Source organism: Miniopterus schreibersii, assembly GCF_964146895.1.
Source record: "Miniopterus schreibersii genome assembly, chromosome: 14".
Classification (NCBI taxonomy): Eukaryota; Metazoa; Chordata; class Mammalia; order Chiroptera; family Miniopteridae; genus Miniopterus; species Miniopterus schreibersii.
In genome coordinates, this window is record NC_138114.1 from 38,888,986 (window position 1) to 38,902,684 (window position 13,699).

The window sequence follows — 13,699 nt, forward strand, 5'->3', positions numbered from 1 at the left end:
CTTTGATATTTTAAAAACAACTGACAGAATTGTTGAGGGATCTTTGAAAACGTTATGGGAAATCTATTTAATTTACATTATGTGATGACTTATTTTGAAAGAGGTGTCTGGGACATCAATCTGTAATCCTTTTCCATTCGTTCACAATGTACGTGTCTGATGCTGGGAGTAATGCAAACCTAAAAAGAATCCAGATAATCTCCACTCACCAGGAGCTCATGGATAGGCACAATGCAGTTATATAGCTAAATGCAACCAGATCTGTTTTTCCAAACTTACTCATCTTTAATAAAATAAAAATGAAGTAAAATATCTGAAACTTGAACTTATTTCATTCATTCGTTGCCACTTTCTTTGGAGGAAACTGTAGAAGCATTAGCATGCGGTCCTTTGGGTTGGATCATACTGCCCTCTGCTGGCTGTTATTAACTAAGGACAACCTTAGTTTGGGAAGCAGGAGATAATAGTATGGGAACCTACCCCAGTGACTGTAGTTCCCTTTTTAAAAGAATTCTGTCTAGAAGAGGTGATATCCCATTAACAGGATCAACGTGAAAAGTAACAGATTTAAAAAAGAACCTTTACTATAACCGTACCTAATGACATTCTTGATCCAGTGACTTTTAAAAACAGGCAAAGAATTTTTTAAAACTTGACCAATTTGGAAACCACTTGACATGTGAGGGTCATCCTCTTAGCAACACCCAAGTTCTTGTGCTCTTGAACTTTCAAAAGCAGTTTAAGTCCTAGGTAGCTGATCCTCTTGGAATTATTTTGGGACCCTTCGGAGTTCGTTCATGAGCCAGAGAGCAACACTGAGCAGAGCCAAGGAGCCTGACTGGTGCGTGGCAGCCAAAGGAGTTGGAACATACATCAGCAGAGTGCTAATGCCCAAGCCCACCTGTTACAGAGAAAAGAAGGCAGTAAGCAAAGCAGGAACCACAAATTCAGAGCTGAAATGATATCGACAATCAGATACACAAACCTCTACATTCTCCCATCACAGCATTAAGAATATACTTTTCATTTTACAAGTAAGTACACTTACAACGAAGTAAATTGAAACAAAACCCTAAAATTTCCCTGAATTATCCTTCACCCTATCCCAGTTACCCTCACCAAAGGTAGACAGTGTTGCCGGTTTCTATATACTTTTACTTTCGTACAAATGTTTTTAGAAAAACATGGTTTTATACTTTTATTTATTTATTTATTTACTTTATTTTTTAATATATCTTTATTGATTTCAGAGAGAGGAAAGGAGAGGGAGACAGACAGAAATGTCAATGATGAGAGTCATTGATCGGCTGCAGCCCGCAACCCGGGCATGTGCCCTGACCGGGAATCGAACCCTGATCGCCTGGATCCTAGGTCGATGCTCAACAGCTGAGCCATGCCCAGCCGGGCATGGTTTTATACTTTTAAAAAAATACATTGTTCTGCTACTTGCTTTTTTCACTTAATGTATGTCTTGAGATCTTATTTTAAACTGCTGTATAAATTTACCATAGCTGTTTATTTAACTACTTAGGCTGCTTCCAATTTTTCACCATCAGCAATTCTATAATGAATTTCCTTATAGATATAGCTCTTTGTGCATTAGAATACTCTAGGGCAGGCACTAATAAGTCAATTTGCTGGGCCAAGGGATTATACATTTAACATTTTAAAAGATACTGCCAAACTGCTCTCTGAAAAACACCAAACTCATGCTCTCACCAAGAATATATGCAGGTAATCTGTTATACCTGTGCCAATACCTGATTATCTTTCCCCCCCCAATCTGACAAGCACAAAATGGCATGCATTGTTTTAATTTGCTCCTCTGTGATAATGAGTGAGACTAAACAGCTTTTTGTATTTATTGGCCATTCATCATTCCTCTTGTGAGAACTATGTATTGATACCCTTATTTTATCTTCTGGTTATTCATCTTCTGGTCTATTTCAAGTATTGAAAATATCTTCTCCTAGCCTGTTACCTTTCCTTTTTAACCTTGTTTTGGGGATACCCTTAGGCCAAAAAGAAGTGGTTTATACCTGTGTATACGCCAAAGCCAGCAGAGTTGCTGCTGCCATCTTGGTCCTTCGAGGAAGGGGAATTCTCCGAGACAAGAAGTACAGTGCCGTAATGGCAGTAACTGAAGTGATCCCCTGCAAGGAGAAGAGTCTCATCAAGTGCCAAGAGGAAACGTCCCACCCTCCTGATTTCTGCTCACCTTCCATGCACCTCCTGCAGAACCAGTGAGGAACCACTGGGTACGTCCCTGTCCCAGGCTGAGAACCACCTGCTGTTCCACCTCTGATTACTTACTGCTCCTCAGTCTCCTTCCCACTTCTCTTCTGCTGGCCACTTAAGTGTAGGTGTTCCCCAGGGTGCCACCTAAGATTTCTGCACCTATCACTTTATACACACTCTCTCTCGGTGATCTTATCCACCTTCCACTGTGGGTGTCCCCTAAGCCGGGCCCTCACGTTTTAAACCATTCTTTGCACCCTTATCCCTAATTTTATCTCTACTGTAATCCTGTATTCTTAAAGCAGGGCTGACCCCAGCCCATGAGGATTATTATTTTCCTGGGCTGTGGGTAGAGGAGGTAGTGGTGGTGCCAGCTAGTGCTAAAAATCTAAAATCTCATTTTCATTCCTGCCCCTTCAGAATAAGCAACTGTGACTGGCAATAGTCTCCATTCCCCTCCCATGATGGCAAAGAGAATGTCTTTCTATCATATATGTACATCTATTTCACTTTTCCTTTTCAGAGCTGTCCATGATGACAATTTCAACCAGAAATTGCTTATTCTAAAATGTGTAGTGGGGCACTGAGCCCACATATGGTAACTTGCGCAGCCCCAGCATTCCCTGTGGACATCTGAGTCCTCTGGACTTCTCTGTGTGGATGTACCCTAGCCTCTCACACTCAGCATACCTCAGTCTCATGACATCCCCCCGTGTTTAGCTCAACACGCATTCCAATAGTCCCATTTTTGTTGGCTGTGTTTTAAGCATGGCCCAGAACAAACTTTGGGCTCTCCCTTCATCTTTCCTCACCTTAATTTCTACAGCTAATCTATTCCTTAGAACCTTGCTCGGTTTCATCATTCTTAAGACCATGCCCACCATGAAGCCTTGAACCCCATCACTTTCTCCTGCATTACTGCAATAGCACTACTGCTTCTCACTGGTCTCCTTGCTGCTGATCTTTCCCTGCTCCAATTTATCATGCCTCACTACCAGGCCAATCTTAACATGACCCATAGCAGGCCCTCAGAAAGTATTAGCTTAAATAAAACAGAGTACATATGATGCTCTTGCCTCCTTGGGTTTCTGGTTCAGTTCTGACAGCTATGTGCTAGGCAACCACTGTCTTTGCACCCCCTTCTCTACTCAGACTTTTATCTGCTAAAATGACTCTCCTATGTGTGTGCAGGACTGAAGGAGGTTATCATTTCCCAGATGGTAAAAAGCAGACTCGAACTTTGGGAAGCTGGCAGTATCCTGAACACCAGAATTTGGGTGGAGGATGTGTGTGGGTAATTTGGAGAAAAACATCACATCAGAGAACTCGTACTCAATTTCTTCTTTAAAAAAAAAGGAAATCTAATGCCCACCCTGCCCTCTTACTGTTGCCATTAGTGCTCACCCCAAGGCCTGTGAGAGATTCCCTATGCTCAGAAGCCAGTAACCACCAGCTAGACTTACCAGAACACGGTGATCAAACTGCACCATGGTGGGATTCTCAAAAACATTCCTCAGGAGTGGGGAAAAGGTAAAGAGGTCCTCTGGGATCCAAGATTCTCCCATCTTGGGGAAGGAGTTGTAAACGAGCCCAGCATCCAGTCCTGCCACAAAAGCCCCTGTATGCCAAAGTAAACGGTATTTATTAAAATGAGAAAAAGAAGAGGCCAAATAGTATTCTGACACAGAAGTTGTTTATTATCCCAGAGTTAGATAAAAGAAAGTGCCAGAGTAATAGAAGTATTTACAGTGGGGGTTCTCAGATGGAATATACATCACAATCACCATGAGATCTTAGAAGAAAGACAACTATATCCTCACTTGCTCCCACTCCAAGACTCTGGCATGCCTCCCTGCAGAAGTAAACAAGCAGCTTGAGAGAGGCATGGGAGTTTGGAAAAATTCCCTTAGTGATTCCTCCCACTGAGAACTACTGATCTATTCTGGTAGTGGTGTTCCCCCAGACATCTGCATAATTTACTCCATCACCTTGCCAAAGAGACCTCCCCAATGAAGACAGCACTCCCCCACCCACCTCTATCCCTTATCCTCCTTTATTTTTCTTCACAGCACTGAACACTATCTGGCATACTGTTTTTATAGTTTATCTCTTCCCCAGGTGGCTCAAAAAATGTTTGCTAAATGAACAAAGAGATGGAAAAAAAGCCCAAAACCTTATAAACTCAATCCTAGATAAACACATAAACAGGGTATTCATGAATTATTATTATGATCAATTTATTATTTTGATTTCATTATTTATGATCAAAGAGGATTCAGAGATGTTTAGATCACATTCCTTATTCTATAAATGCCATTTAGCATGTCAAAATTCATTCTCTTCCACCAAAAAAAGGGGGGGGGAGTTGGGTAAATCACTGGTTTAATGGTTTTATTTTAAAGCAAGTGCTGTCCAAAGAAATTTTCTGGGGTGAGGAAAATGTTCTGTATCTGCCACCCAATACAATAGTTGCAAGGCACATGGGGCTACTGAGCCCGTGGAATGTGGCTAGTGTGACTGTGGAACCAAACCTTAAATTTTGTTTCATTTTAAATAAATATGAGGTCACTGAGGCCCAGAGAGGTTTCACAGCTTGTCCAAGGTCATAGAGTTCATAAGTGGTAAAGCCAGGATTTGAGCCTAGGCAGTCTGGATCCAGGTAGATGCTCAATATTTTTGTTCTACTGACTGAAAAGCAGAATTTTTGAAAGGAAAGAAGGAACAGAAAACAGAGGGTAAAGATGATGGGTATGAGAGAAGCAGGTGTGAAGGGAAATAGGAAGATACAGGAAGAAAGGGAAAAGCATTAGGCAAGAGACCTGAGAGTGGAATGAAAATGGGCCATCTTGAAGAGTCCTACCTGAGAGAGCTGTAAGGAACACTAGGCCTGTTGTTCCGTGAGCAAATCGTCTCAACCACAGGAGTTGACGGGTTTCAGGCAACTAAGTAAGAAAATCACTCAGGTTAACTGTACTGCAGGAACTACGAGAGGCAGCAAAGATCTCCAAGGCTAAACCCAGGTGACAATTTGAGGTCAAATCTTCTTTGAACCCTAAACTAGGTTAGGTACTCCCAGCAGATACTCTGACTTGTATCATATTTTATTAAATGTATACATTTACTACCCGTTTTTTCTGCTATCCTGTAAGTTTTGTGAAGAAAGGAACTGCCACCTGTTTTATTAGAGTAGTCCTAGCCCAGGGCGTGGCATGTAGGTACTCAATATTTATCTATTTAATAATGGAATGATTTCATTGTTCAGGGGAAAAAATGCTTCACCATGGTTAAAATGATGTGGCTGAAGATATAGGACTGGATTTTCATCTGGTGTGTGATATTTAGTGCTTAACAAATATAATCAGAATCAAAATTGTAAAAGATGCCTAGAGTGGAGATTCTTGCATTTAGTTTTTGGTAAAGTCTGAATTTGTTATTTTTACTATGGCCAACTTCTGGTACTATCAGTGAGACCACAAATATTTATTAAGAACTTTATAGATAGGTAACCATAAAGATACAAAAAGGTGAAGTCAGAGTTCTACCCTCAAATGCTTTATAATCTAGTATGTGAAGAATTAGGGATCATTACTAAGGTTTTATAGCAGAGTATGTCAGTGCTGTCAAATAGAACTGTCTGCGATGATGGAAGTATTCTATTATCTGTACTGCCCAATATTTGGATAATGAGAACTTAAGCCTAGAGCAACTTAAAATGAAATAGTTTTTTAAATTTAAAGTTGAATAACAAGTTTGTTTAAAGTTAATGTTATTTAATATTAATTCATTAAAATTTAAATAGCCACATGTAGCTAGCTGGCTACCAAGCTGGACAACATAGTCCAACTATATGTTTGACTATGATGTCAAATCCTTTCTGTAATTAGTGGAATACAAGTAAATTTTAAAAAGAGAAAAACAATTAATTGATAATTAAAAAGTCATTGGTAACCTTAAGAGTACCATTTCAGTAGAGACTATTTGGGAATGTGTGTGTATATGTAAGCGTGTAAGTAAATGTGTAGGTGTGTATATATAGGGGTGGGTGGGGAAGCCAGTGAAAAGAACTGAAAAGAAACAATGGGTTGTCAGGATGTACAGCTATAGATATAGGCAATTCATTTTAGAATTTTGGCTTTGAAAGTCAGGAGAACAGGAATTATTCAGATGTGGAATTGTCAACTATACCACTGTTTCAACTCCATCTGGCTTCCCTGTGGGGCAACTGCCAAGTCAGCATCTCCTGTCTTTATTGGGATCCAGGCCACTGGCTCCAAGTACCTATTGGATGATTCTACCTAAAAGTCTTATTGACATCTCAAAATCCACTAATGAACAGGTTACGCAGGTCAACCACGACTTCAATACCTAAAATATTATTCATTAAAAAAAAATTAGAAAAACCTTTAATCAGCCTACTAAGGAAATACTTCCAGGCAAGATCACTAAAGTTTACTATATTGTTCAACGTGATGAATGGCAGGTCCCCATCTAAAGAACCAACCAACATGGCACTTGTGCGCCACCACAGGGCCAGAAATCACTCTCGTTCTCTGGCCTTCCCCATCTCGCCATCCACTATCCCTCTGGGAGTCAGAAGTAGAGTGGTTGGGGTATCTCTTGTTGTTGGTACTCCTTCCCACCTTTTCTAAAATTCATGTTTTTGCCTTTCCCAATAGGCAATGCTGACAAAATATTCAACTCCCATACTATTTCTCCTTTGGATGAGTTACTCCAGCTCAAAAGAATACAGTGGTACCTCGGTTTTCGAAGGTCTCCATTGATGGACATTTTGGTGTATGAATGCTGTAAGCCCAAAAGTAAATGCTTTGGTTTTCAAACACGCCTCAGAAGTCGAACATGCACATGGCTTCTGCTGAGGGCAAGATCCTGAGGCCTAGCTGTCGGCTGTGGATCCCTCGGTTTTCGAACATTTCAGAACTCAAACGGTCTTCTGGAATGGATCACATTTGAAAACTGAAGTATCACTGTAACTGCACATTTTACTCTGCAGTCCCAAAGGTGAATGTTCCTCCAAACTTTAGTGCTATCTAGTTTCTGGTAAATCGGTAGACATCACTAACGGAATGTGTATGTTTTGACATAACTTCCTATTAGAACCAGAATTACCATTTCTCTAATCCTGTCAGCCTCTGTGCCGATGTGGTAACAATACAGACTGACTCCTACCTTATGCTGAGGAAGCAGCAGTGACAGCGAGGTCCACAAGCTGGCACAGTAAAGAACAAGGGCTGACCCCAGGTGGGCAGCGAGGCGGTACTGACTGACTCGAGGGATGTCAGGAGAATCTGGTTTTTCTTCTAATCCACTTTTCACCATATACCATCCCAATAGCCCCTAGAATCAAAAAGAGGCAAATAAAGTTGAAACTACTGAACTTTACTCTCTGAGAAAGTGAGTTATCAATGATCAGGCATACTCCTTCCCTGACCCCTCCTTTCCATACACCTCGCATATCCTCTGTATCCCAGGAATCAGGACCTACCCACATTTCCACATACAACAGCATAAATATTTAACTGCTGATTAGATTAACATTTTATTGACGTGTAAGTGAAATATAGAAAAGTGTATCTGTGGGCAAAACCTTACATATACTCGATATGATTTAACATTATATAAACTGGTAAAATATGAGAAAAAAACTGTTTCTATAAAAGCAGACTGAATGTTTTGGAAAACTTGAGAAAGCTTAAAAACAACTACTGTCAAGTTAGGTGGGAAAAGAAAATAACAAAAGTTTTGTAGGGGATAAAAATTTAGAAGGCTTTGCAGTCAGATTGCTTTGCAAAGTATTTAAGTTCTCACTCCTCTTTAAGGAAAGTGAAACAAAATGATAGTTTATGGGGGTGCAAGAGATCTGAGGTTGAACTCCAATAGAGGCCTAAAGAACAGGCCTTAGCTCTTAAAAAAAAGAATGAAAGCACATGTTTACAAGTTCAAGGTTTGTATTATTATTCTATGATTCCCTGCTTTTTACTGACTTTTTCAAGTAACCCAAATGTCTGTTCCAGTCACATCAGATAATATATAACCCTTTCACTCTCGCCCTGCCAAGCAATGGAATCATGTCAAATGGGGATTCTCCCACCTCTTCTAAATATATGCTCCTCGGAAAATCTTTTTGGGTATTTCTTTCCCTCTTCATGACTACCCTGGAGGTTCTAATTATCTTGATTCATCTGCATAGGACACTGGAAAATGAAGGAGTAGAGTGTGATTTGCTAGCCCTTTCTTTTTTCCAACACTTAGCTGCCATCTTCAATTTTCTGCCTCCCTGAGAGTCTGTCTTAAATGGGATTTTTTTTTTTCTATTCTAAAATAAATTTTCATTTTGTTTCATCCCCCCTCCCCTAGTTTCTATTAGACTTTTGTTAATGTCTGATTCCTTACTGTTTCTATTGTATTACATCTCTTCCATCTCCCTCCTACTTCTATTTGGTTCATAGTCTCACCACTTCTAAGTTAAATTAAACAACTCACTTCTTCCTGATTAAATTCTGTTATTTTTTTGATGCTCTGATCTCTCCCTTAGGGCCTGGATACTTTGACCCTAATACTCATGTATCTTCTTCAGTACTCCTTTTCTTGGCTCTCAGCCTCACAGTCATTCAGTGCTCTTTTCCTTAACAGAAGTTTCACTTATGTGATTTTTTAACCACCATTTATATAGTACTTGAGTATCTCTCAGCTACATCTATATTTTAAGATCCCTCATTCCATAAACTGTTTCTCTCTTTTGGAATTTTCCTCTTTGTTTCTGTAGCTATTCTACCATAGGGATCCCAGTTTCCCACAGAACAGGCAAATTAGAAAAAGGGAAGAGAAGAGAACCCAGGAGGAGAGCCATGGTGGGAAAGAAACTAATTCTTTTTCTTTTTTTTAATATATCTTTATTGATTTCAGAGAAAGAAGGAGAGAGAGAGAGATAGAAACATCAATGATGAGAGAGTCATTGATCGGCTGCCTCCTGCACACCCCTGACTGGGGATCGAGCCCGCAACCCGGGCATGTGCCCTGACTGGGAACTGAACCCCGATCACCTGGATCCTAGGTCAATGCTCAACTGCGAAGCCACGCCCGGCCGGGCAAAAACTCTAATTCTTATCACACAAAAATATATTTACTGAGCGCTTAGTGATTCCAGGCACTAACTTAAGTACTTTATATGCATGATCTCACTTAATATTCATGCAACCTAAACAGTAGGCACTATTATTATCCCTATTTACAGGCAAAAAAAGCATAGCCTACAGATGTTAGAACTTGCCCTACTAAGTGGTAGAGCTGGGCCTTGAAGCCAGGCATGTGACACTAAAATCCAAGCTCTCACCTACTCTCTAATAAAATTACTTCCTTAAAAACAATGCTAACTAGGAAGTTCTTGGGAGCATCTCTGGTTTCCCAAACTTGAGTACATCTCACCTGGAAGCACACTAACCCACAGAGGGCAAGAGCACGTCCTTTCATGCTGCGGCTGAGCCAGCCCTTTCTCCAAAAGTAGGCAGCAGGCAGGATGTATGCAAGGCCTACAAGGCGACCCCACATTCGATGTGAGTACTCCATGTACCAGATGAACTTGAATTCTGCCAATGTCATATCATGATTCAAGCTGGGTGAAAAGGGAAGTCAAAAAATAAGAGGAAGCCTCCATCTGATTTTTATCTCCCAATGGAATGCAGGAACATTCTCAGTCTTGAAGCTTGCTAGGTCTGCCATCTCCCTCGTTAGTGACCTCAGGATCACTTCAGAATTGGAGATTTAGAGTAGGAAGTTAACTAAACATAACAGTTCAAATATCAAGAAATAATGAATCTAATCATTCTGACACATTTAAATAAGCAAAAGACTGAGTGGATCTCATGGGATGTTTGCCTGACTTTCTATAATACTTACATTTTAAATTCTGGAAATTGCTGGTATTTTTGGAATTCTGCTTCCCATTCTTCTTGACTTGAAGGTGGCTTCATCTCCTTTATTAAATGCCAATCTACCATTGAGAGGCCAGACTCTGTCAACCTTAGGAAAGATATTTGAATGTGAGTGTGTGTATCTGTGAATGTGCACATGCAATGCTGGATTACTCGTAGTTTATGGCAACAAGTGGATATGAACATAACCTCTCTAAAGGTAAACACATCATTTCATTGTTTCCTCTCTGATACCTTCCTCTTCTCTTACTGCTTAGAATTTTGACAGAAACAACAAAATCAACCCTTACACCAAAGAAATTTGCCCTAAATGCATAATCAACATTATTTACACAAGGAAAAGAGAATTGATATAGGCATAAAACATTTTAGGTTCTTGAGTGAACTTAAAGACAGTAAAACTCAAATTTGTCGGCTCTCATAACAGCCTATGTAACACATTCAGTATTCTGAAATAAGGGCACAGGAATGTGGAGGGAATTTGAGAACACATATACTTTATTAAAACCAAAGGTATTTTCACCAAAAGGAGTTAGGGTTCCTAAAGTAAAAGGCTGACTTTAGGCCTGAGACAGGAAATGTACAAGAGCCTGGAACATCTTATCATCCAGAAAGCAAAGACTCAGTGGTTACAGGGTCCTGTCAAAACAACTCTGGAGCCAACTTGAGAGGTTCTCACTGACTAAAGATGGGACAATTTGAGCAAAACATCATCATTGCAATAGATTGAAACATACCGAGTTTGTTTAAACCTATGAGCTCACAATGATACTTAAAAACTCACACTTTACTGGTTACCTTTGGAGGGTGCTTGGGAACCAATTTAGAATTTTGAAAATTGGTAAATAAAGGGAAAGAATCAAGTATTTATCTTGCCTTTCCTATATACACTGTACTTTAGGATAACCCAGTTGTTGGTGAGGCAAAGTTTCTCTTTAGAGCTGAGCTACTACAATATTACAGTTTTGCAACTCTAATGAAATAATGGATCTAGGCAATGATCATCAATGGTGGCTGACATCTCTGATACCAGATATTTATAAACGTTATAATCACCTATGAAGTATTTTGCCCTCTGCCCCAACCTGAATCTGATCAAGCAATAACCAGTTTACAGGAAATACAGGGGAAAACGGGACTTGTTAAACACCACAGTATGCAATCAGGAAAAGCCAGACCGTGAAACTCTACAGGACAAATGATTTAGGTTTCTGGGTTTCTTCAACAAAAAACTGCAAAGATGGGGGTACAGGGGAGGAAGTTTAAAAAGACGTAAGAGGCATATGAGCTAACTGTGATGTATGGAATTTATTTGGGTTTAATTCAAACTAACTGTACAAAAAATTTTGAGACAAATTTGAACTCTGATTGTAGGGGGAAATATACACAAACAATGTGCAGTTTGTGTTTAAGATCTAAACCACTCTTTGTGAAGCACTCCTATTAAAAAAAACCTGAAATGTACTATGTCAGGGCAAGCCATCAGACATAATCCCTCTTTAGACCTCAGTTTCTGCATTTGTAAAATGAAGGAGATAGACTACATGATCCCTAGGGTCCCTTCACTGTTGGTCATCCTGTTCCTCTACTGATGACCGAAACAGCTGACACACAATGAGCAAATTACTCACCTAGTTACTCCACCAAGAATAACTGCTCCAGCCACTGTTCCACTGCAGACCAGGAGCCATCGGCCCACCACCCGCTCAGCAGCCTTTGAGGGAAGGAACACTGTACCTCTTCCAGATTGTAAAGCTACTTCAGAGATGGTGCTGTATTGCCCTGGCCTCAAGGGGCTCCTGATCCCATAGCTGCAACCACACTGAGGATCAAGACAGACAAATTACAACTGGAGAAAGGGAAAGGCCCCACTCCACTGCTACTCACACTCAATCCCACTCTGGAGTTGAATACCCAGTATGGCAACATCTTCACTGCTATTGCCCTGGCAAATCATCTCTTCATTGGATTACTGCAACCACTTTCCAGTTGGTTTTCCTGTCTCCAGGCTTGGCCTCATTCCAATCCATCCCCATACTACATGACCCTTCTAGTCTCTGCATAATCCACTTATACTTAACTCTACACCTATACGTGGGTTACTTTCTTCTGTGGGTCATTAAACAAGATTTCTCTCTAACTGGAACACTGCTTGTCCCCTGACTGAAAATACAGCATACCTCGTTTTATGATGCTTCAATTATTGCACTGTGCAGATACTGCGTGTGTGCGTGTGCGTGTTTTTAACAAATTGAAGGTTTGTGGCAACCCTGCATTGAGCAAATTGAAAACCTCCTGGAAAGGATTTACCATTCTAGATGCCATTCATGGTTCCAACCCTCATGGATGACATTGAGGGGCTCAATCCAATCCTTCAGTGGAAGACATAACTACAGATGTGGTAGAAATAGCAAGAGAACTAGAATTAGAAGTGGATCCTGAAGATGTGACTAAACTGCTGTAACCTCATGATAAAACTTTAACAAATGAGGAATTGCTTCCTACAGATGAGTAAACAAAGTGGTGGCTTGAGATGGAATCTACTCCTGGTGAAGATGTTGTGAAGCTTGTTGAAATGACAACAAAGGATTTAGACTACTACATAAACTTAGTGCTGAAGCAGTGGCAGGGTTTGAGTGGACTGGCTCCAATTTTGAAAGACGTTCCACTGTGGGTAAAATGCTATCAAACAGCATCCCACGCTACAGAGAAATCATTCTCATGAAAAGAAGTTTTATCTTATTTAAAATAATTGCTACAGCTACCCCAACCTTCACCTTGATCAGTCAGCAGCCATCAAAAAATGTGACTGCAAGACCCTCCACCCGCAACAAGATTATGACTCACTGAAGGCTCAGATGATGGTCACCTTTCTTTTAGCAGTAAGGTATTTTTAAATTAAGGTACGCACATTGCTTTTTTTAGACATAATGCTATTGCACACTTAACAGACTACAGTATTAATGCTTGATGTATAGTAAATTTAATCCTTCTAGCAATTTTATGAACTAAGTATTGTTATTCCCATTTTTACAGATGGGGAAACTGAGGCACAGAAAGGTTATCTAACTTTGCTAATATTACACAGCTAGTAAGGGGTAGGTCCAGTCCAGGACTCCGGGGCTCTGGAAACAAGGAAATGCGTTTTGAACTCTAAGGAGCTACGGGACCGTGACTTCGGGTCATCTTCTCCCTCCAGGCTCTTGCCCCACCCCTACCCCGCCCCCCGCGCCCGCGGCGGCGACTCAGGAGTCCGCTGCCCTGCGGTACCTGCGTTCTAGGCGCCGCCCTCGGAACCAGGAGTCGGAGACTCGGGCTCCCCACCAAGGCCTTCAAGGGCGGGACGAGTAATCGCTGCATCCCGAGGACAGCGCGCGGCCGCCACTTGCACTCGCCGCGCCCCGCGGTCTCCTTTCCCGGCTTCAGAAACCGGAAGCACTTCGAGTCACGCGGAGCCGGCTCTTACTCCGGAGACCGCGGGGTGAGCCGCGACTGCGCCTGCGCTAGCGACC

The 13,699-nt window shown here is 41.0% G+C and overlaps 1 protein-coding gene across 2 annotated transcripts; it reads right to left on the reverse strand.

The window, feature by feature from the left end:
- Positions 1-262: 262 nt before the first annotated feature.
- COX15 (cytochrome c oxidase assembly homolog COX15) lies at positions 263-13,698 on the reverse strand. 2 transcript variants are annotated; one of them, XM_081158918.1, is made up of 10 exons: positions 13,458-13,626; positions 12,498-12,577; positions 11,819-12,009; positions 10,153-10,275; positions 9,682-9,868; positions 7,426-7,593; positions 5,099-5,180; positions 3,702-3,856; positions 2,040-2,153; positions 263-901 (listed from the first exon to the last, which is right to left on the reverse strand). In XM_081158918.1, exons 2-10 carry the CDS (start codon positions 12,510-12,512, stop codon positions 770-772), a joined length of 1,167 nt encoding a protein of 388 aa, XP_081015044.1. In that variant the 5' UTR covers positions 12,513-12,577; positions 13,458-13,626; the 3' UTR covers positions 263-769. The 2 variants fall into 2 exon arrangements, with proteins under 2 accessions (XP_081015044.1, XP_081015043.1); XM_081158917.1 differs by lacking the exon at positions 12,498-12,577 and having other exon boundaries at positions 13,458-13,698.
- Between the last annotated feature and the right edge of the window lies 1 nt (position 13,699).

Bases quoted from the DNA above. Each gene is read 5' to 3' on its own strand.
- COX15 (XM_081158917.1), bottom strand. From the start codon at position 13,547: ATGCAGCGATTACTCGTCCCGCCCTTGAAGGCCTTGGTGGGGAGCCCG. The intron at 10,276-11,818 runs GTGAGTAATTTG...ATCTTTCCTAAG, and splicing joins ATTCTTGGTGGAGTAACTAG to GTTGACAGAGTCTGGCCTCT. The intron at 2,154-3,701 runs GTAAGTCTAGCT...TTCTCCTTGCAG, and splicing joins AGTTTGATCACCGTGTTCTG to GGGATCACTTCAGTTACTGC.